General features: G+C 38.4%; 1 protein-coding gene across 25 annotated transcripts; it reads left to right on the forward strand.

The window, feature by feature from the left end:
* The first annotated feature begins 912 nt into the window (after positions 1-912).
* On the forward strand, positions 913-10,973 carry LOC103939023 (probable LRR receptor-like serine/threonine-protein kinase At3g47570). Of its 25 annotated transcripts, XM_048564596.1 has the most exons (9): positions 914-1,272; positions 2,783-3,685; positions 3,780-3,810; positions 4,468-4,631; positions 5,281-5,792; positions 6,125-6,225; positions 6,521-6,663; positions 7,610-10,276; positions 10,418-10,973. In XM_048564596.1, exons 7-9 carry the CDS (start codon positions 6,564-6,566, stop codon positions 10,783-10,785), a joined length of 3,135 nt encoding a protein of 1,044 aa, XP_048420553.1. In that variant the 5' UTR covers positions 914-1,272; positions 2,783-3,685; positions 3,780-3,810; positions 4,468-4,631; positions 5,281-5,792; positions 6,125-6,225; positions 6,521-6,563; the 3' UTR covers positions 10,786-10,973. The 25 variants fall into 25 exon arrangements, with proteins under 25 accessions (XP_048420562.1, XP_048420563.1, XP_048420571.1 ...); XM_048564605.1 differs by lacking the exon at positions 3,780-3,810 and having other exon boundaries at positions 913-1,272; positions 4,468-4,538; XM_048564606.1 differs by lacking the exon at positions 3,780-3,810 and having other exon boundaries at positions 913-1,272; positions 4,468-4,538; positions 5,335-5,792.
* Positions 10,974-14,639: the final 3,666 nt, after the last annotated feature.

Below are 14,639 nucleotides of genomic sequence, written 5' to 3' on the forward strand. Positions count from 1 at the left end.
ACACACATGTACATGTAGAAGGTGGGATCTCACTGGAATTCCTTGTGCTCATGGAATTGCTGCAATCTATAGAAAGGACGACGATCCATACAAGTATGTTCATTCTTGTTACAAGAAAGCAGCATACTTGAGAGTACAGTACTTCTTATACCCATGCCATGTCTAGTCAAGAATTTTGGCCACCTACAAATCACCAGCCCGTTGCACCTCCAAAGTATCATAAGCAAGCTGGTAGGCCAAAGAAGGTCTCGCAAGAGAGCAATAAAAGAGTTGTGATGCATATAGATGCAGTTTGTAGATGCATATGCGTTACTTGAACACAACTATCCACATGAATACTCTCTAACACAAAATTTAAGGGTTTTACTAAAGAAAAGTAAAAACTTGTTAAAAGATCTTAAAATGACAAAAATAACCCTAAACACAAGCCATGTATCTGTCACATTTTTATATTTAAGTTTAAATTCTTCTCTCGTAAGTTATAGCTTATAATATTGTCTTAACAAAACTAAATATACTTATTTTTAGTGGGATATATTTTGCTTAAGTATGCATGTTTGCAAGATTAAATGAAAACCTCCAAAACGTATGGGGTTAAATTGAATTCTAACCACCACCTCCACCACCCTCATATAATTAGGGCAAAACGCGATTGATTTTAGAACTAGAATAAAGATTTTATGAAACATGTATAAATCGTTTTATTTAAAGTAATGGAAAAGATAATAACACTAGATTTAAAAATATTAATGATAGAATAAAATAAGGGAAGTGTTATTGGCACTCCAAAAATCTTATTCTACACTCTTCATAAGTGTATTTTTCTTTCCAAATATAGAAGGTTTGGAGGTGTAGAATGATATTTTTAGAATGCTAATAACAATACCCAATATAATAATAAAAAAAAAAAGAGAAAACAAAAGATGAGAGGTGGAGGAGGATCGGGAAGAAACGAAAAGAAGGGAAAGGAGTAGAAGGGGGGAAAGAAACTTCTCCTTCTTCCTCCTTCACTCACGGGATCCCTTTGAAACTATTTTCATCATAATTTCCTCATACGATAACGAAATCACATGAGGTCGGAAGCTATAGTTTCGTAGCGAGGCCGTCTTCAATGCTACCATACCCGCCCTTTGAAAACCATTGTATAAAGAAAACGAGGTCCAAACATATTGACGTGTTCCGGCGACTTTTCGCTGATTTGGGCAATCCCGCTGGAATCTGGCTCGACCCAAGTGAAAATAATGATTCTCCCCTCGTGGGGTCTCCTCTAGCGTAAGTATTTTCCCAAGGTTTTAACTTTTAGTTTTGGGGTCAATTCATGGTTTCGAATTCTAATTCGATATTTTGTATGCATATTTGAGATGATGCCTGTTGTATTGTTTAGGAGTTGAATCGGAACCGGGTAGTCATGATTGGTTGCATATATAGGGAAGAACATTGAAATCCTAACCTCAATTCTGTTCTCTTTAGAAATTTAAGGGTTGGGTTTGTGTTATAAACATTAATGTTATTCCAGATTATGCACTGAAAAGAACATTGCTGAAATGGCATTGCCAGATGCTGATGCTGAATATTTGATTGGACAATGCTATTATTAGAGTATTATATGACTCTTGTTTGGGCTGTGGATTTATTGGTGGTTCTTTATTTCATTATTTCAGCGGATGAAGAGCTTAAGACTGCTAGGAATTTACATTTTTATTTTCAGGCACTTGAATAAACAGTTTGGTTTTTCTATAATAATAGTTAAGGATCGTTGATATGGTTGGGCTAGTGTACTAGTTACGAATAATTATATGAATGTTATAGTTTAGGGATTTCTTGTTATTCTATGGCCTGAGAACTAGTTCCTTGGTTAAGATTAATGTATTATCAAACATTATACATATTCTCTAATTGAATACATTACTATGTTTATGAGTTCAAGATCAATTTATTATGGCTGGTATAGATATCAATAGTTGACAGATCCAATTTGGTGTGGTTTCTTTTCGATTAAGTATTTCGAATTTATACGTATCATGTTGTTTGCTTAAATTATACAATGGATGTCCTATTAAGTGTAAATGTCTATATGCATGTCTATATATATATATATGTCTCATATGCCTAGACAAGCTATACAAAGAAAGTATACCGTTTCTATTAGTTATTCTGATTGCATGTATGTAGTAATGACTTGCAGTGGTCATAGGAGTTTATTGAAATGGTGAACTACGAATGACTTGATCCCTTTACGGTACGTAGGCAGTCTAACGAGGAGGTTAGATGCAGCCATAAAGTATACTAAAATTACTACGCAATTCAATTCTTGATTTATGCTTTGTACATATCCCGGAGGCGGGGTATGTTAGATATACTTATACTTGGTGACGTCACGTGTTAATCCTGGACGTATGTCGGGATCGAGGTGTGACAACTCCTTTCAATCATTTTGTACCCCTGCATATTATTGTGATTCAATGAAGCTCCCCGTTAAATGAACTGCACCAAATAGGGGAGGACTTCGCCAAAAACCCCACCCACAACAAAAGTACAACTATAAGTAAAGCTTTATGAGGGGTCGCTCTAAAATTGATCTTAAAATTAACTAGTCCGTCGTTGGTTTGACAATGTTGCATTTCATATTATCTGACAATTAACATTATTTCGAATAAAACTTTTGTATAAATTATAAGTTCAAACAAAAGACACTATACAGCTTCTTGACTATTTTAGGTGTATATATACTCCATTGCTGAAAATTCTACTATGCTCATCATAATTCTTGCCAATCCACCAGGCAATTGGGTTAAATTGCCCTTGACCAAAAAAATGATGGTCCGTTGGTGCCAAATTGGGCAGGCAATTGGTGGGCTCCAAGAAGCTCGTTGAACTTCCTTTGTAGCCCGTTGGCAATAAGTAACGACGGGCCTGACGTCAAGTAACAGAAGGCTGACCTTAACCCCATGCACCAAAGTGAACCAAAATGCTCCAATTTGGGCGCCCCACAGCTGTTGGATTTGCAACAGTTTGTTGATCCGGACCATTACATTTCAAACGATAAAAGAAATTTAAAAGATGATGCTGTGCCACGTGGCATTTTGTGGCGTATTTGATATTAAAATTTTGAAAAATTCAACGGTCAGGATTAATCCCATGGTAAAAAATCCAAAAAAAATTTACAACAAAAAATATCTAAAAAACTTACAAAGTTCACACTTAAACAAAAATCTGAGCTGATATTACTAATAAATAATGACACGTGATGTGATGAAAGTGGTTGAAAATAGAAAAGTATCCTCTCCGGCTCCCTTTCACTTAATTCACCAAGTTCAAAGATCCGGGTCGTTGAAATTTGATCCAACGACTACAACCAGGATCCACTATAAAAACTATAATAGATTGGATCAAATTTCAAGGGCCGGATCCGAACTTGTGAATTTTGTGGAAGGGATCCGGAGTCCTTTCCGTTGAAAATCTCATCGCCTCTCCTTTCAGCTCTTCAAGGAAAACCCACTTCTTGGGCCGTTTTCAACCACATAAAGCTTCACTCTTTTGTTAGTTTCTATGTTTAAAATTGTTGGGGTTTGCAGTTTTGGATTGAAATTTGTGTTTTGGGATTTGTTGGGTGCTCGCATGTGGAAATTTGGAAAATTTTGGTTGTGGATTGTGGGGAACTGACGCAGTGGCGGTCCCATTTCATGTAAGTTTCTTTTGTTTGTGTGTTTTTGGTGAAATAATGACGAGGAGGGTTGGATAGTTTGACTGGTTTTGTTTTTTTTTTTTTGTGAAATTAGAATGGGATCAATCAAGGGTGAGACTTTTTAGGTAAGAGTAATTGTGAAAGTTATGTTTTTACAAATTTTTTGACAAATTTTGAGACTTGGTGGATTTGGAATTTTGGTTATATTAGATATGTGTAAAGAAAATAGTTGAACTGCATGAAGCTTGAGGGGTAATGAGGGTTTTAGGTATTTAGTGACATTCAGGCCATGCTTGATGTCTATTTGATGTCGGCGTATCAGAAATGCTTGAGCAAAGAAGAAAGGTGCTCGAAGAGGTGCAGTAGTTAACTACTTGGTTTGATTAAATTGCTATGTTAATAAAAATGTCCCCTGTAGTATGTTATAGGGTTAAAGTTTTACATTAGTGTTCTTTAGCGACTTGGTTTCAAAATTTTCGTTTTCGTTTGACTTTCCTTGGTCTGTGAGGCCAATGGTAGAATGATCATGGAAATTGTTTTGTCTTAATATCTCTGGTAAGAGGGGGTGTGCATTCTTAAAGGACTTGTTTGTCACTCTTTTAAGCTGTTTAATGTGCTCATTTCAGTATGCATCATCCAAAGTCTATAACTGCTAAAAGTAGCACTACAAGGGCGAGGGAGCTGTCATCTGTTTGGAAATAAGAGCTATAGACATGCCCCATAAGGGTCAATAGGTCTCAGTTGCATATCTAACTTGTTTCTCATGTGTTTTCATCCTGAAGGTTAGAAAAGGTGGGTTCTCTAGATGCGCAGAGAGTGGTTCATCAACACCAAGGATGGCGGCTGATCTCATGTATGTGGTTACATGCTGGAGTTTTCCATGTGCTTGCCAATATGCTGAGTCTTGTATTCATTGGAATTCGGCTTGAGCAAGAATTTGGATTTGGTATGCATCTGGATTTTTAGCTTCATGTATGTTATCATGCATGTATGGCTACATCCATAAATGTTTGTAGTAAAAGATAAAGCACACGATATAAGTTGTAGAATAATAAATTAGTTACCAAGTGCAAAACTTTTTTCATAAATCTAGAAGAGAAACACTTTCCGGATGGCTTTAGCTACCTTGCGATTAATCTACAGAGGATTTCTATGCATTTGTGTATTGAATTGTAATCCTAGTGGTCATGTAGTGCTGGTTGCATTATAACTTACACCAGTATGTTGTTTGGTTTGATGGAAACAAGAGGACATTTTATTCAGCGGTGAGCAAAGAAAAGAGTTTATACACTGAAAATGGGGTTCAAACTTTAGTTTTAGACATAGTATTCCATTTTACAGAATAAAATTGCTTGAAATAGAAGCTGAGAGATTATTTCAGTTTCCATCACATCTGTGGGAACAACAGTTGTTTTAGATATCCTGTACATGTAGACATGGCGCCTCATTTTGAAATGTTTCAAGATGCCGTCTATTTGAAAAGATTGAAAAAATAATAGTTTGATGCGGATCTACATCATGTACAGTTGTTTTGATGAACTGTTTTAACTAATTGGTTTGAAATTCTAATGTTTTTCGAATTTGTTCTTCGGCAGTTTGAATTGGTTTCCTATATCTCATGTCTGGTTTTGGTGGGAGTTTGCTTTCAGCTCTTTTTATTCAATATGGTATTTCTGTTGGTGCTGCTGGTGCACTTTTTGGTTTACTAGGAAGCATGCTTTCAGAGCTCACATCAAATTGGACAATGTATGTAAATAAGGTAAATAAAATTCTGTATACTCAATGATGCACCTCTTTATAGTATGTGCACGACCCTTTGATCTTACAGTTTCAGATTTCGATCTGCAGTTAGCAGCATTGCTTACTCTCCTTTTCATCATCATAATAACTTAGCAGTGGGAATTCTACCACATGTGGACAACTTTGCTCATATTGGAGGATTTGTCTCCGGATTTCTTCTTGGATTTTTGTTTTTGATCCACCCCCAGTTTAAATGGCTTACCCAACAGAATGCTCCCCCTGGACGTGTTACTACTCCAGTTGAATCTAAATGCAAGACGTATCAATATGTATTGTGGGTCCTCTGTTTGATACTATTGATTGTTGGGTAAGCTCCTCTTCGATGTCTGATTCAACCGTTTGACTTCATGAACCTAATCGACTCCCTGCATGAAAATCTGGTAGCCACAGTTGATGTGTGATGCTCTGAATATGCTTGTTTCTCATCAGAATGGTTTGGAGAAGGCATTGTGTATCGCTATTCTCTTTGTAATACTAATTGATCACTTTGTTGATAGCGGCTTCTACTTTGCTGTTTTGGATTGCACGTGTTGGCAATACTTTGTTGTTTTGTTATTGGAAATAAAGGTTCATTTTCCTCGTATTTGTGTAGTATCAGTATATGCAGGCATTTTCTGACAGAATTCATGTTTTTGACAGGTATACTCTTGGCTTGGTAACTCTTTTTCGAGGGGTCAATCTAAACAACCACTGTTCCTAGTGTCATTACTTGAGCTGTGTCCCTACATCAAAATGGAATTGTAAGTCACAAAATATTTATTGTCTGATAATGTGCTGTACTTTTCTGCGCATATTAACTTCCACCTTAATATTTGATTGACAGAAGTGCTTGCTTATTAATATGATCATGGTTGCATTCAGTCGTTCTAGTTTGGCATGCTGTTTAGTCTAATGCCTTAAAGAAATCTAATTTAAGAAATGACTCGCGAAATTCTGTGTCAGGAAATTGCTTTTGCAACGTATTTTGTTAGTACTATAAATTGGTTTTGTACTGACATATTGTTCTTTATATGCATATATGCACCAATCTTGCAGTCGAGCCAGATAGGGAATCAGCTAAACTTAACGTGCGTAAGCAATGGTAGAAATGGAACATATTCATTGTCGGATCCCAGCCCCTCGTGGACTCAGCAGCTATATGCTGAGCTTTGCAGTTGAGCATGCATGTCAAAATTTCAGTATGTAACTGAAAAATATAGTTCATTTATTTATTGGATAACAATTAGACGACAAAACAAGTATGAATTACTTTGGTTTTTGGCGAAGTTGGACTGTAAAGTGAGGCGTTAATAACTGGATATGTCTACAGTGGTGGAATTCTCTTGCTAGAGACTTGAGCCCCCATGAAGTTTAAAAATTAAGAAAGCTTGATCTCACTAGTAAATGATACAATTTTTAGAAAGGTTGCATCCACAACAAGCTTTCTTGCAATGGTACCTTAGGGGAACTACGAGAAAATCAGCAATCTCAGTCCAGCCCCTCAAAAAACGTAGAGACTTCAAAATTTTCATTCATAGCTAGGGTCGCCTAGCAAGGTAACTTTCATATTAAGTGACACCAGCGTGATGTTTGATGTGACCAAAATAGAGGGTTCCATGTATTTGTTTTTTCATTTTGGATGGTTGCCAAATGTTTCGAGTTAGCTTCTGGAATCAAGGTGCTTTAATGGTCTTCATCCTTGGCGTACCGAAAGTGCCAGACAATAGGTGGTTGCCAAATGTTTCCAGTTAGCTTCTGGAATCACGGTGCTTTAATGGTCTTGGTCCTTGGCGTTCACCGAAAGTGCCAAACAACAGTTCCCAGTAGTGGAAGTAAGCTGTGGTGTAAAGTTCCCAGTAGTGAAGTCGTCTAAAAAAACAAGCCAAAGTGGTTGTCATTTACTTGGACTTATTCCTACTCATATTTGAATCTTCAAGAAGCAGAAACTGTGGTGTGAGTTCCTCCTATGATCCTATCCTTCTATAAATTTCCTTATCATGTAACAATTGGAACTCACCAAATTCGCAACTCAACACCCATCTCTCTATTTCTTTCTGCTTCTCTCTCTACTTATATAGTTAACCAGATCAGGAATGGGGGTTTTGGTTGTGAAATTGATCTTAATATACTTGCTTTTCAGTGCAGTGTTCGATTGCTGTTGGAGCTCCCTGCAATCAGGACTCGGAGGGAATGCGACGGATAGGCTGGCGCTGCTTGCCATCAAAGCTCAAATAAAGCAAGATCTCCATAATTACAACGTGATGAGCTCCTGGAACGATTCCACGCACTTTTGCATGTGGCATGGTGTGACGTGCAGTCGGCGACATCGCCAAAGGGTCACTAACCTGGACCTGCAATCTCAAAATCTGGTAGGCAAACTATCCCCAAACATTGGAAATCTCAGTTTTCTAAGGGAGCTGTCGCTGCAAAACAACAGCTTCAGTCATGAAATTCCTCCACAAATTGGGAATTTGCGTAGGTTGCAGGTATTACGATTAGACGTTAACTCGTTTAGTGGCAGTATTCCACACAATATATCATATTGCTTCAACCTTATCCATGTGAATTTCTCTCTCAACAAGTTGGTGGGTAAAATTCCTTCAGAAATTGGATTGCTGTTGAAACTGCAAAAATTTTCATTACAGTTTAATAATGTAACGGGACAGGTCCCTCCTTCCTTAGGGAACCTTTCGTCTCTCCATGGATTAAGTCTTACTAGTAATAACTTGATGGGAAACATCCCTAGTTCTCTTGGCCAATTGAAAAAATTAACCTTCTTGGGATTGGGGTTAAATCAGTTGTCTGGTAGCATCCCTTCCTCCATTTATAACCTCTCTTCTCTTGTTACATTTTACATAGGAGGTAACCAAATTCAAGGGAGTATTCCATCAGATATTGGCAAAAATCTTCCTAATCTCGGAGTCTTCAACGCCCCCTCAAACCAACTTACTGGGTCCATTCCTCCCTCAATATCCAATGTCACAAGTGTGTGGAAATTTGTAGTTGGGAATAACAACCTAATCGGACAGGTGCCGAATCTCCAAAAGCTTCACAACCTCCGGCAGTTCAACATTGAATTTAATAATATTGGAAGCGGTAAAGATGATGACTTAAGTTTTCTCTCGGACTTGACCAATGCCACCCAGTTACAAACGCTGATTATTAGCAACAACAATTTTGGAGGGACATTGCCCATGTCAATATCCAATCTCTCAACCAAACTCGAACGGTTTTGGGCTCACTCTAACCAAATATATGGAAGCATCCCATGTGGGATAGGGAACCTGGTGAGCTTGGAATCGTTGGGTTTGGGGAATAATAGCTTCACAGGTAACATCCCCTCTGACATGGGTAAGCTTTCAAACCTTGGAATATTATATATTTCTAATAACAAATTATCAGGAAATATTCCGTCTTCCCTAATAAATTTAACCAAGTTATTCCATCTTGGGTTGGATATAAATCATCTTGAGGGCAGCATTCCTTCAAGCCTAGGGGAATGCCATGGGTTGCAATCGTTAAATCTTTCTTATAACCTTCTTAATGGCACAATACCCAAACAAGTTTTTAGACTCCCCTCCTTATCGATTTATTTGGACTTGTCTAATAACCTCTTCACAGGTTCCCTTCCCTCGGAGGTTGGGAATTTTTTCAGTCTAAGTGAACTGGACGTTTCTGATAACATGTTATCTGGAGAACTCCCCAGTAGCCTTGGTGGTTGTGAGAGTTTAGAAGTCCTGCATTTGCAAGGAAACTTCTTCAACGGGTCCATTCCTTTGTCTATGAGTTCAGTGAGAGGGATTCAAGATCTAGACCTTTCTCGCAATAATTTATCAGGTGAAATTCCAAAATTTTTAGAAGGCTTTAGAATCTTGAACAATCTGAACTTATCATTCAATCAATTTTGGGGAGTGGTACCAACTGGAGGTGTTTTCAAAAATGCGAGTGCTATCTCAGTTGTTGGCAACACTAATCTGTGCAGCCCTGTTGCTAATTTAAAGCTTCCCAAGTGCAAGTCTAAAGAGACCAAGAAACGAAGATTGTCTCATAGCTTGAAACAAATACTCCCTTTAGTATTTGGACTTACTCTTCTAGGAATAGCCATGGTGTTCTCCTATTTCTTTCTTTGTTTGTCGAGGAAAAAAAGGAAAGAAATTTCATTGAGCACTTTGGGGAACACTATTTTGCAAGTGTCATATGCTACTCTACTCAAAGCTACTGACGGGTTCTCAGAGGCTAATTTAATTGGTGCTGGTAGTTTTGGGTCTGTGTACAAGGGAGTTCTTGATGATGATGATAAAGCTCAACTTGTTGCCGTGAAGGTGTTTAACTTGTTACGCCTTGGAGCTTCGAGGAGTTTCATAGCCGAATGTGAAGCTTTGAGAAATATGAGGCATCGAAATCTCGTCAAGATTATAACTGTGTGTTCAAGTGTTGATTTTCATGGTAATGATTTCAAGGCTCTAGTTTATGAGTTCATGGACAACGGGAGCTTAGAGGAGTGGCTGCATCCACCTACTAGATCTGAAGAGTTAAGAGATCATGTACCCAAGAATTTAAGTCTTCTTCAGAGGCTAGAAATTGCCATTGGTGTTTCTTGTGCACTGGATTATCTTCATAATCATTGTGAAACGCCAATAGTTCATTGTGATCTCAAGCCAAGCAACGTTCTCTTGGACAACGAATTGACTGGCCATGTTTCTGACTTTGGATTAGCAAGGTTTCTCTCACAAGTAACGAGTAATGTTTCAACAATTCAAAGTCAGACAAGTTCCGTTGGAATAAGAGGAACGGTTGGTTATGCAGCTCCTGGTATGTGTGTATATATATATATATATATATATATATATGTTAGATATATACTTCATTACATTTCCTTTTTTATTTTGGAGTATTTAATTTACAAAATTCAAACTGAACTATTTATACACAAATGTGATGTTCGAATTGTAGAGTATGGCATGGGGGGTGAGGTGTCAACGAATGGTGATGTCTACAGCTTTGGCATTCTCTTGTTGGAGATGTTTACAGGGAAGAGACCCACTAACAACATGTTTGGTGATAGCTTGAACCTTCATAATTTTGTCAAGATGGCTCTCCCCGGGCGAGTTACTGAGATTGCAGACGCACCACTTCTTCAAGGAGGCACGAACGAGAATCCCAATCAATGCAGTGCGAGAATTCATAAAGTTGAGGTGTGCTTGAGTTCAATATTTAGAATCGGAATTGCTTGTTCTGCTGAATCCGCAACAGATCGACTAAAGAATATCAATGATGCTGCATCTGAACTTCATTCCATTAGGAATACTTTTCTTGGATAGAAACTCTTTTTTATGTTTGTGATAGAGAAATTTCGTGTACTGTCTGTGAAGTCTAGCTTTTATGTTACCACAATAGATGTGGAAGTTTGCAATGTAAATAATCACCAATGAGGTTCATTGTGTGAAGATTGTATTACTACTTCTTGTACTTGGTATTTTTGTGTAATATTCTCATCGATTAAAATCTAGTTCGTGCCACGAAATTGTTGAATATTCACATTGATAGATTCCAAATTTTTAAAAGATTCATAACCTCAAGACCTTCAACATTCAACAAAATCATCTTGGAAGCTGTAAAGATGGTGAGTTGAGTTTCCTATCAGACATGGCCTATGCATTTAATGGGGAGACGTCAACTTGTCTTTGGACCTAGTGCTGGGCTTCAGGCGAGTCCTCCTTTAGTTGGCATCTTTGGGCTTTCTTTACACTTGCAGCCCAATGTTCAAATATTAACCCAAACAAATGGTTCTTAGAGGAGGATGACGATCGCAAACTCTCCGTCAGCAAAGACGACCCGAGTGACGAGACCCAATCGCCTCTTTGGGTCAACTTGCTTCTGGCCTTGGCTTGCACTAGAATCTTGAAACAGGCTTTCCAAAATATGGGTTTTGGGGTCATGTCGTTTCTTGGATTTGGTCTTCTCGGGCACGAACCTGGGTAGAAAAGCTGTCACGGACTCTGAGAAGGAATCGTCGATGCTATGAATGGGGATAAGGGTTTCGGTAGATCATATGAGGTTAGATAGGGTTGACAATTAAAGGGAGAGAGCTTTTTTTTCATTAGTTTTAATCTTGTTCAGACCACAACAAAAATCCTTAATTTATTATTTAATTAATTTCTTAATTAATGTGGCAAATTTTGTGGAGCAACACTACATCGTCACTTAATTTAACTTTTGACAGAAAAATTAACAAAAATATGAAAGTAAGAGAAATATTAAAGTTAAGTACGAAAATGACACAAAATGTAAGTAAAGTGGGGATTTTGAAAAACTTAAGGATTGGGCGCATTCATATGCAATGCAATATGCAGCTAGTGGGGCTTGGATTGTATTTGCATAACCCCATGAAATCTTTTGTCTGGTCCCCTTAAAGAATGTCCTCGAATCACAGCCGCTGATCACGCCTCAACTTCATAATGACTCAAAGTAGCTCATCCATTGAGTCCAGATCTAAACAAACCCCTTTTACTTTTCTTGTGAACCTAATTAAGGATTCAAAGGTTCTATTTTCCCCAAATTGCCCTTTGGCCCGATTATCCCTACGTCTTCATTTGTGATCTCACATTACCTCACAAATGAGGTATACTTGCTTACCAGTTACCACACCAATTTTTTTTTTAACAAACAATATCATCTACGCTAAGGGGAGGAGGTAGGCTTAGCCTCACAATGGATTAGCAATAATTTGATTCAAACTTGTCTTTGGTGATAATTGAACCTCAGACATCTCAATGAAGAGAAATATCATTATATTGTAGCACTAAGTGACTCTTAAGTTTCTGTTACGTTAGATGATTCAAAGATGATAATCACCCACCATTGGGTAGCCTAGTGGCTATGGCGAACTTGTGCTTGTGTTCCCAAAGGTCGTAGGTTTGACTCCTCCTGATATGAGATCAAGTTTTTAACAAGGAGTCTGTTGCTGCCCTAGTAAACGTCAAGCAGCAGTGTTCCAAGTAGAGTCGTATACGCAAAACTTTCTCATCAAACTGGGATCTGAAAAAATAAAAAAATGACAGCTTTCAAAGAAAGAATCAAACCGTGTTTATATGAGTATTTTCTATTTGGTGGTATATTTACTTCCTTTTGTGTTTATATGAGTATTTTCTCATCAAACTGGGATCATGTGCATGGTGAGAATGTGCCAAAGCAAAATGAGTTTTAGGTGTGGAAGAAGGAAAATCGAACAACCCTAAAAAAAATTTCGAAAAAACAAAAGAGAAAATTTAAATTATAAATTAATGCTTTTTACATTCATTTTTATTTTTCCTGCACTTTTTTAATTTTTGTTTGTCAATATAGAAAGAATTGAGTGTAATACTGAACCTCCCACCAATTAGGAAATGGGAGAATAATATAGGAAGGTTCCACACTTATGTGTGCAAACCAGCTAGATTAGCGGGTGACATGCACGCGCTAAAGATTGAGAATGGGAACTGAATTGAATACTTAATTTTTAGTTCACACAGGAGGACAATTTTTCCATAGATAATGAGTTAATCAGCAAATTCCAAAATATGCCCCCTAATGACTTCTCAAATTGGATATGCACAAGGCTGATGATAGGGTTGAGTGAGATTTCTTATTGGCTGTGATGGAGAAAATGGGGTTCGATAGTAGGTGGAGAAGCTTGATCTTTGGCTGCATATCTTCGGTGAATTTTGCTATCCTCCTAAATGGACAACCCGGACCCAAATTTGCTCATTCACTTAGGCTTAGGTAGGGAGACCCTTTATCCCCTTATCTTTTCCTTTTGGTTAGTGAAGTTCTATCACTTCTTATTCAAAAGGAATGTGAGTGGAACTGGATCAAGAGAGTACAAATGAGCCCCTCGGGCCCGACTATATCCCACATACTTTTTGCAGATGATACACTTATCTTCCTAAAGGCAGATGAGGAGAATTGCCGGCACTTAATTAAGGTGATTGATGACTATTGTTTTGCTTCGGGGCAACAAGTCAATAAGTCGAAGTCAAGTGTTTTCTTCGGTGCCAATGTGCCTGAGACATTCTCTCAACAGTTGGCGGATATTCTCGGTATGGTAAGAGTTAGGGATCCGGGCTTATACTTAGGAGTACCTGCTATTTAGGGTCGATCGAAGAAATGTGGGCTTGCCTATGTTAAAGGAATGTTATTGGGAAAGCTTCAAGGTTGGAAGAAATCAACTCTCTCACAAGCGAGGCGTGAGGTCCTCATAAAGGCAGTGGTGCAAGCAATTCCCGCATACCCAATGAACCTTTTTAAGTTTCCCATGTCGCTATGCAACGAATTGGATGCCATGATTTCAAAATTCTTGTGGGGACAGAAGGATGGGGAGCACCGAATTCATTGGTATCACGAGAGAAATTGGGTCGGTCAAAGAAGGAGGGAGGCTAAGGATTGAGGATCTTTGAGATGTTCAACGATGCCCTTCTGGCAAAGCAGTGTTGGCATCTGATAATGGAGCCAAATTCCTTGTGGGCGTTGGTGCTTAAGGCCTGGTACTTTCCTAATTGCTATTTCTTCGATGCAAAGAGGGGTGGGAGAGTTACTTGGGCTTGGTGAAGCCTTCTAGTTGGAAGAGATATTCTAAGTAGGGGTGCACACTGGCAGATTATGAATGGTAATAATGTGAGGGTCTGGATTGACAGATGGCTCCCGGTTATTCCCTTGGGCAAACCTTCACCCATGGGCACGGTGCAGGTTTTAAAGAACCTAATGGTTAGCTCGTTAATTTGCCCGATGAACGGGGAATGGGATATTGATTTTTTGAAACCATTTATGGTGGAGGAGAAGTTCGATGCAATCTTGGAGACTCACATCGGAGAACCGACTTTAAGGGATAGGTTAGTGTGGCCCTTTGAAAAGAAATGGATGTTTTCGGTTAAATCCGGATATCATTGGGCTCATACATAAATCCAATCAAAAAGGAGCCTCAACCTTCACATGTCGGCTACCATTCCAGGAGCACGCTGGAAGTGTGTTTGGCAGTTGGAGGTTCCACCAAAGCTCAGCTGCTTCATGTGGAAGACCATTCATATTACGCTTGCAACAATGGCTAATTTATACCAAAGACGTTCGTCCCTATCTCCTTTCTGCCCTATCTGTGAGTCGCAGGAAGAGTCAATCGAACACCTTTTCCTTGAATGCCCGT

This window comes from the organism of the source record quoted next, unplaced genomic scaffold (genome assembly GCF_019419815.1).
Source record: "Pyrus x bretschneideri cultivar Hongxiangsu unplaced genomic scaffold, Pyrus_bretschneideri_v1 Contig39, whole genome shotgun sequence".
In the NCBI taxonomy this organism is placed as follows: Eukaryota; Viridiplantae; Streptophyta; class Magnoliopsida; order Rosales; family Rosaceae; genus Pyrus; species Pyrus x bretschneideri.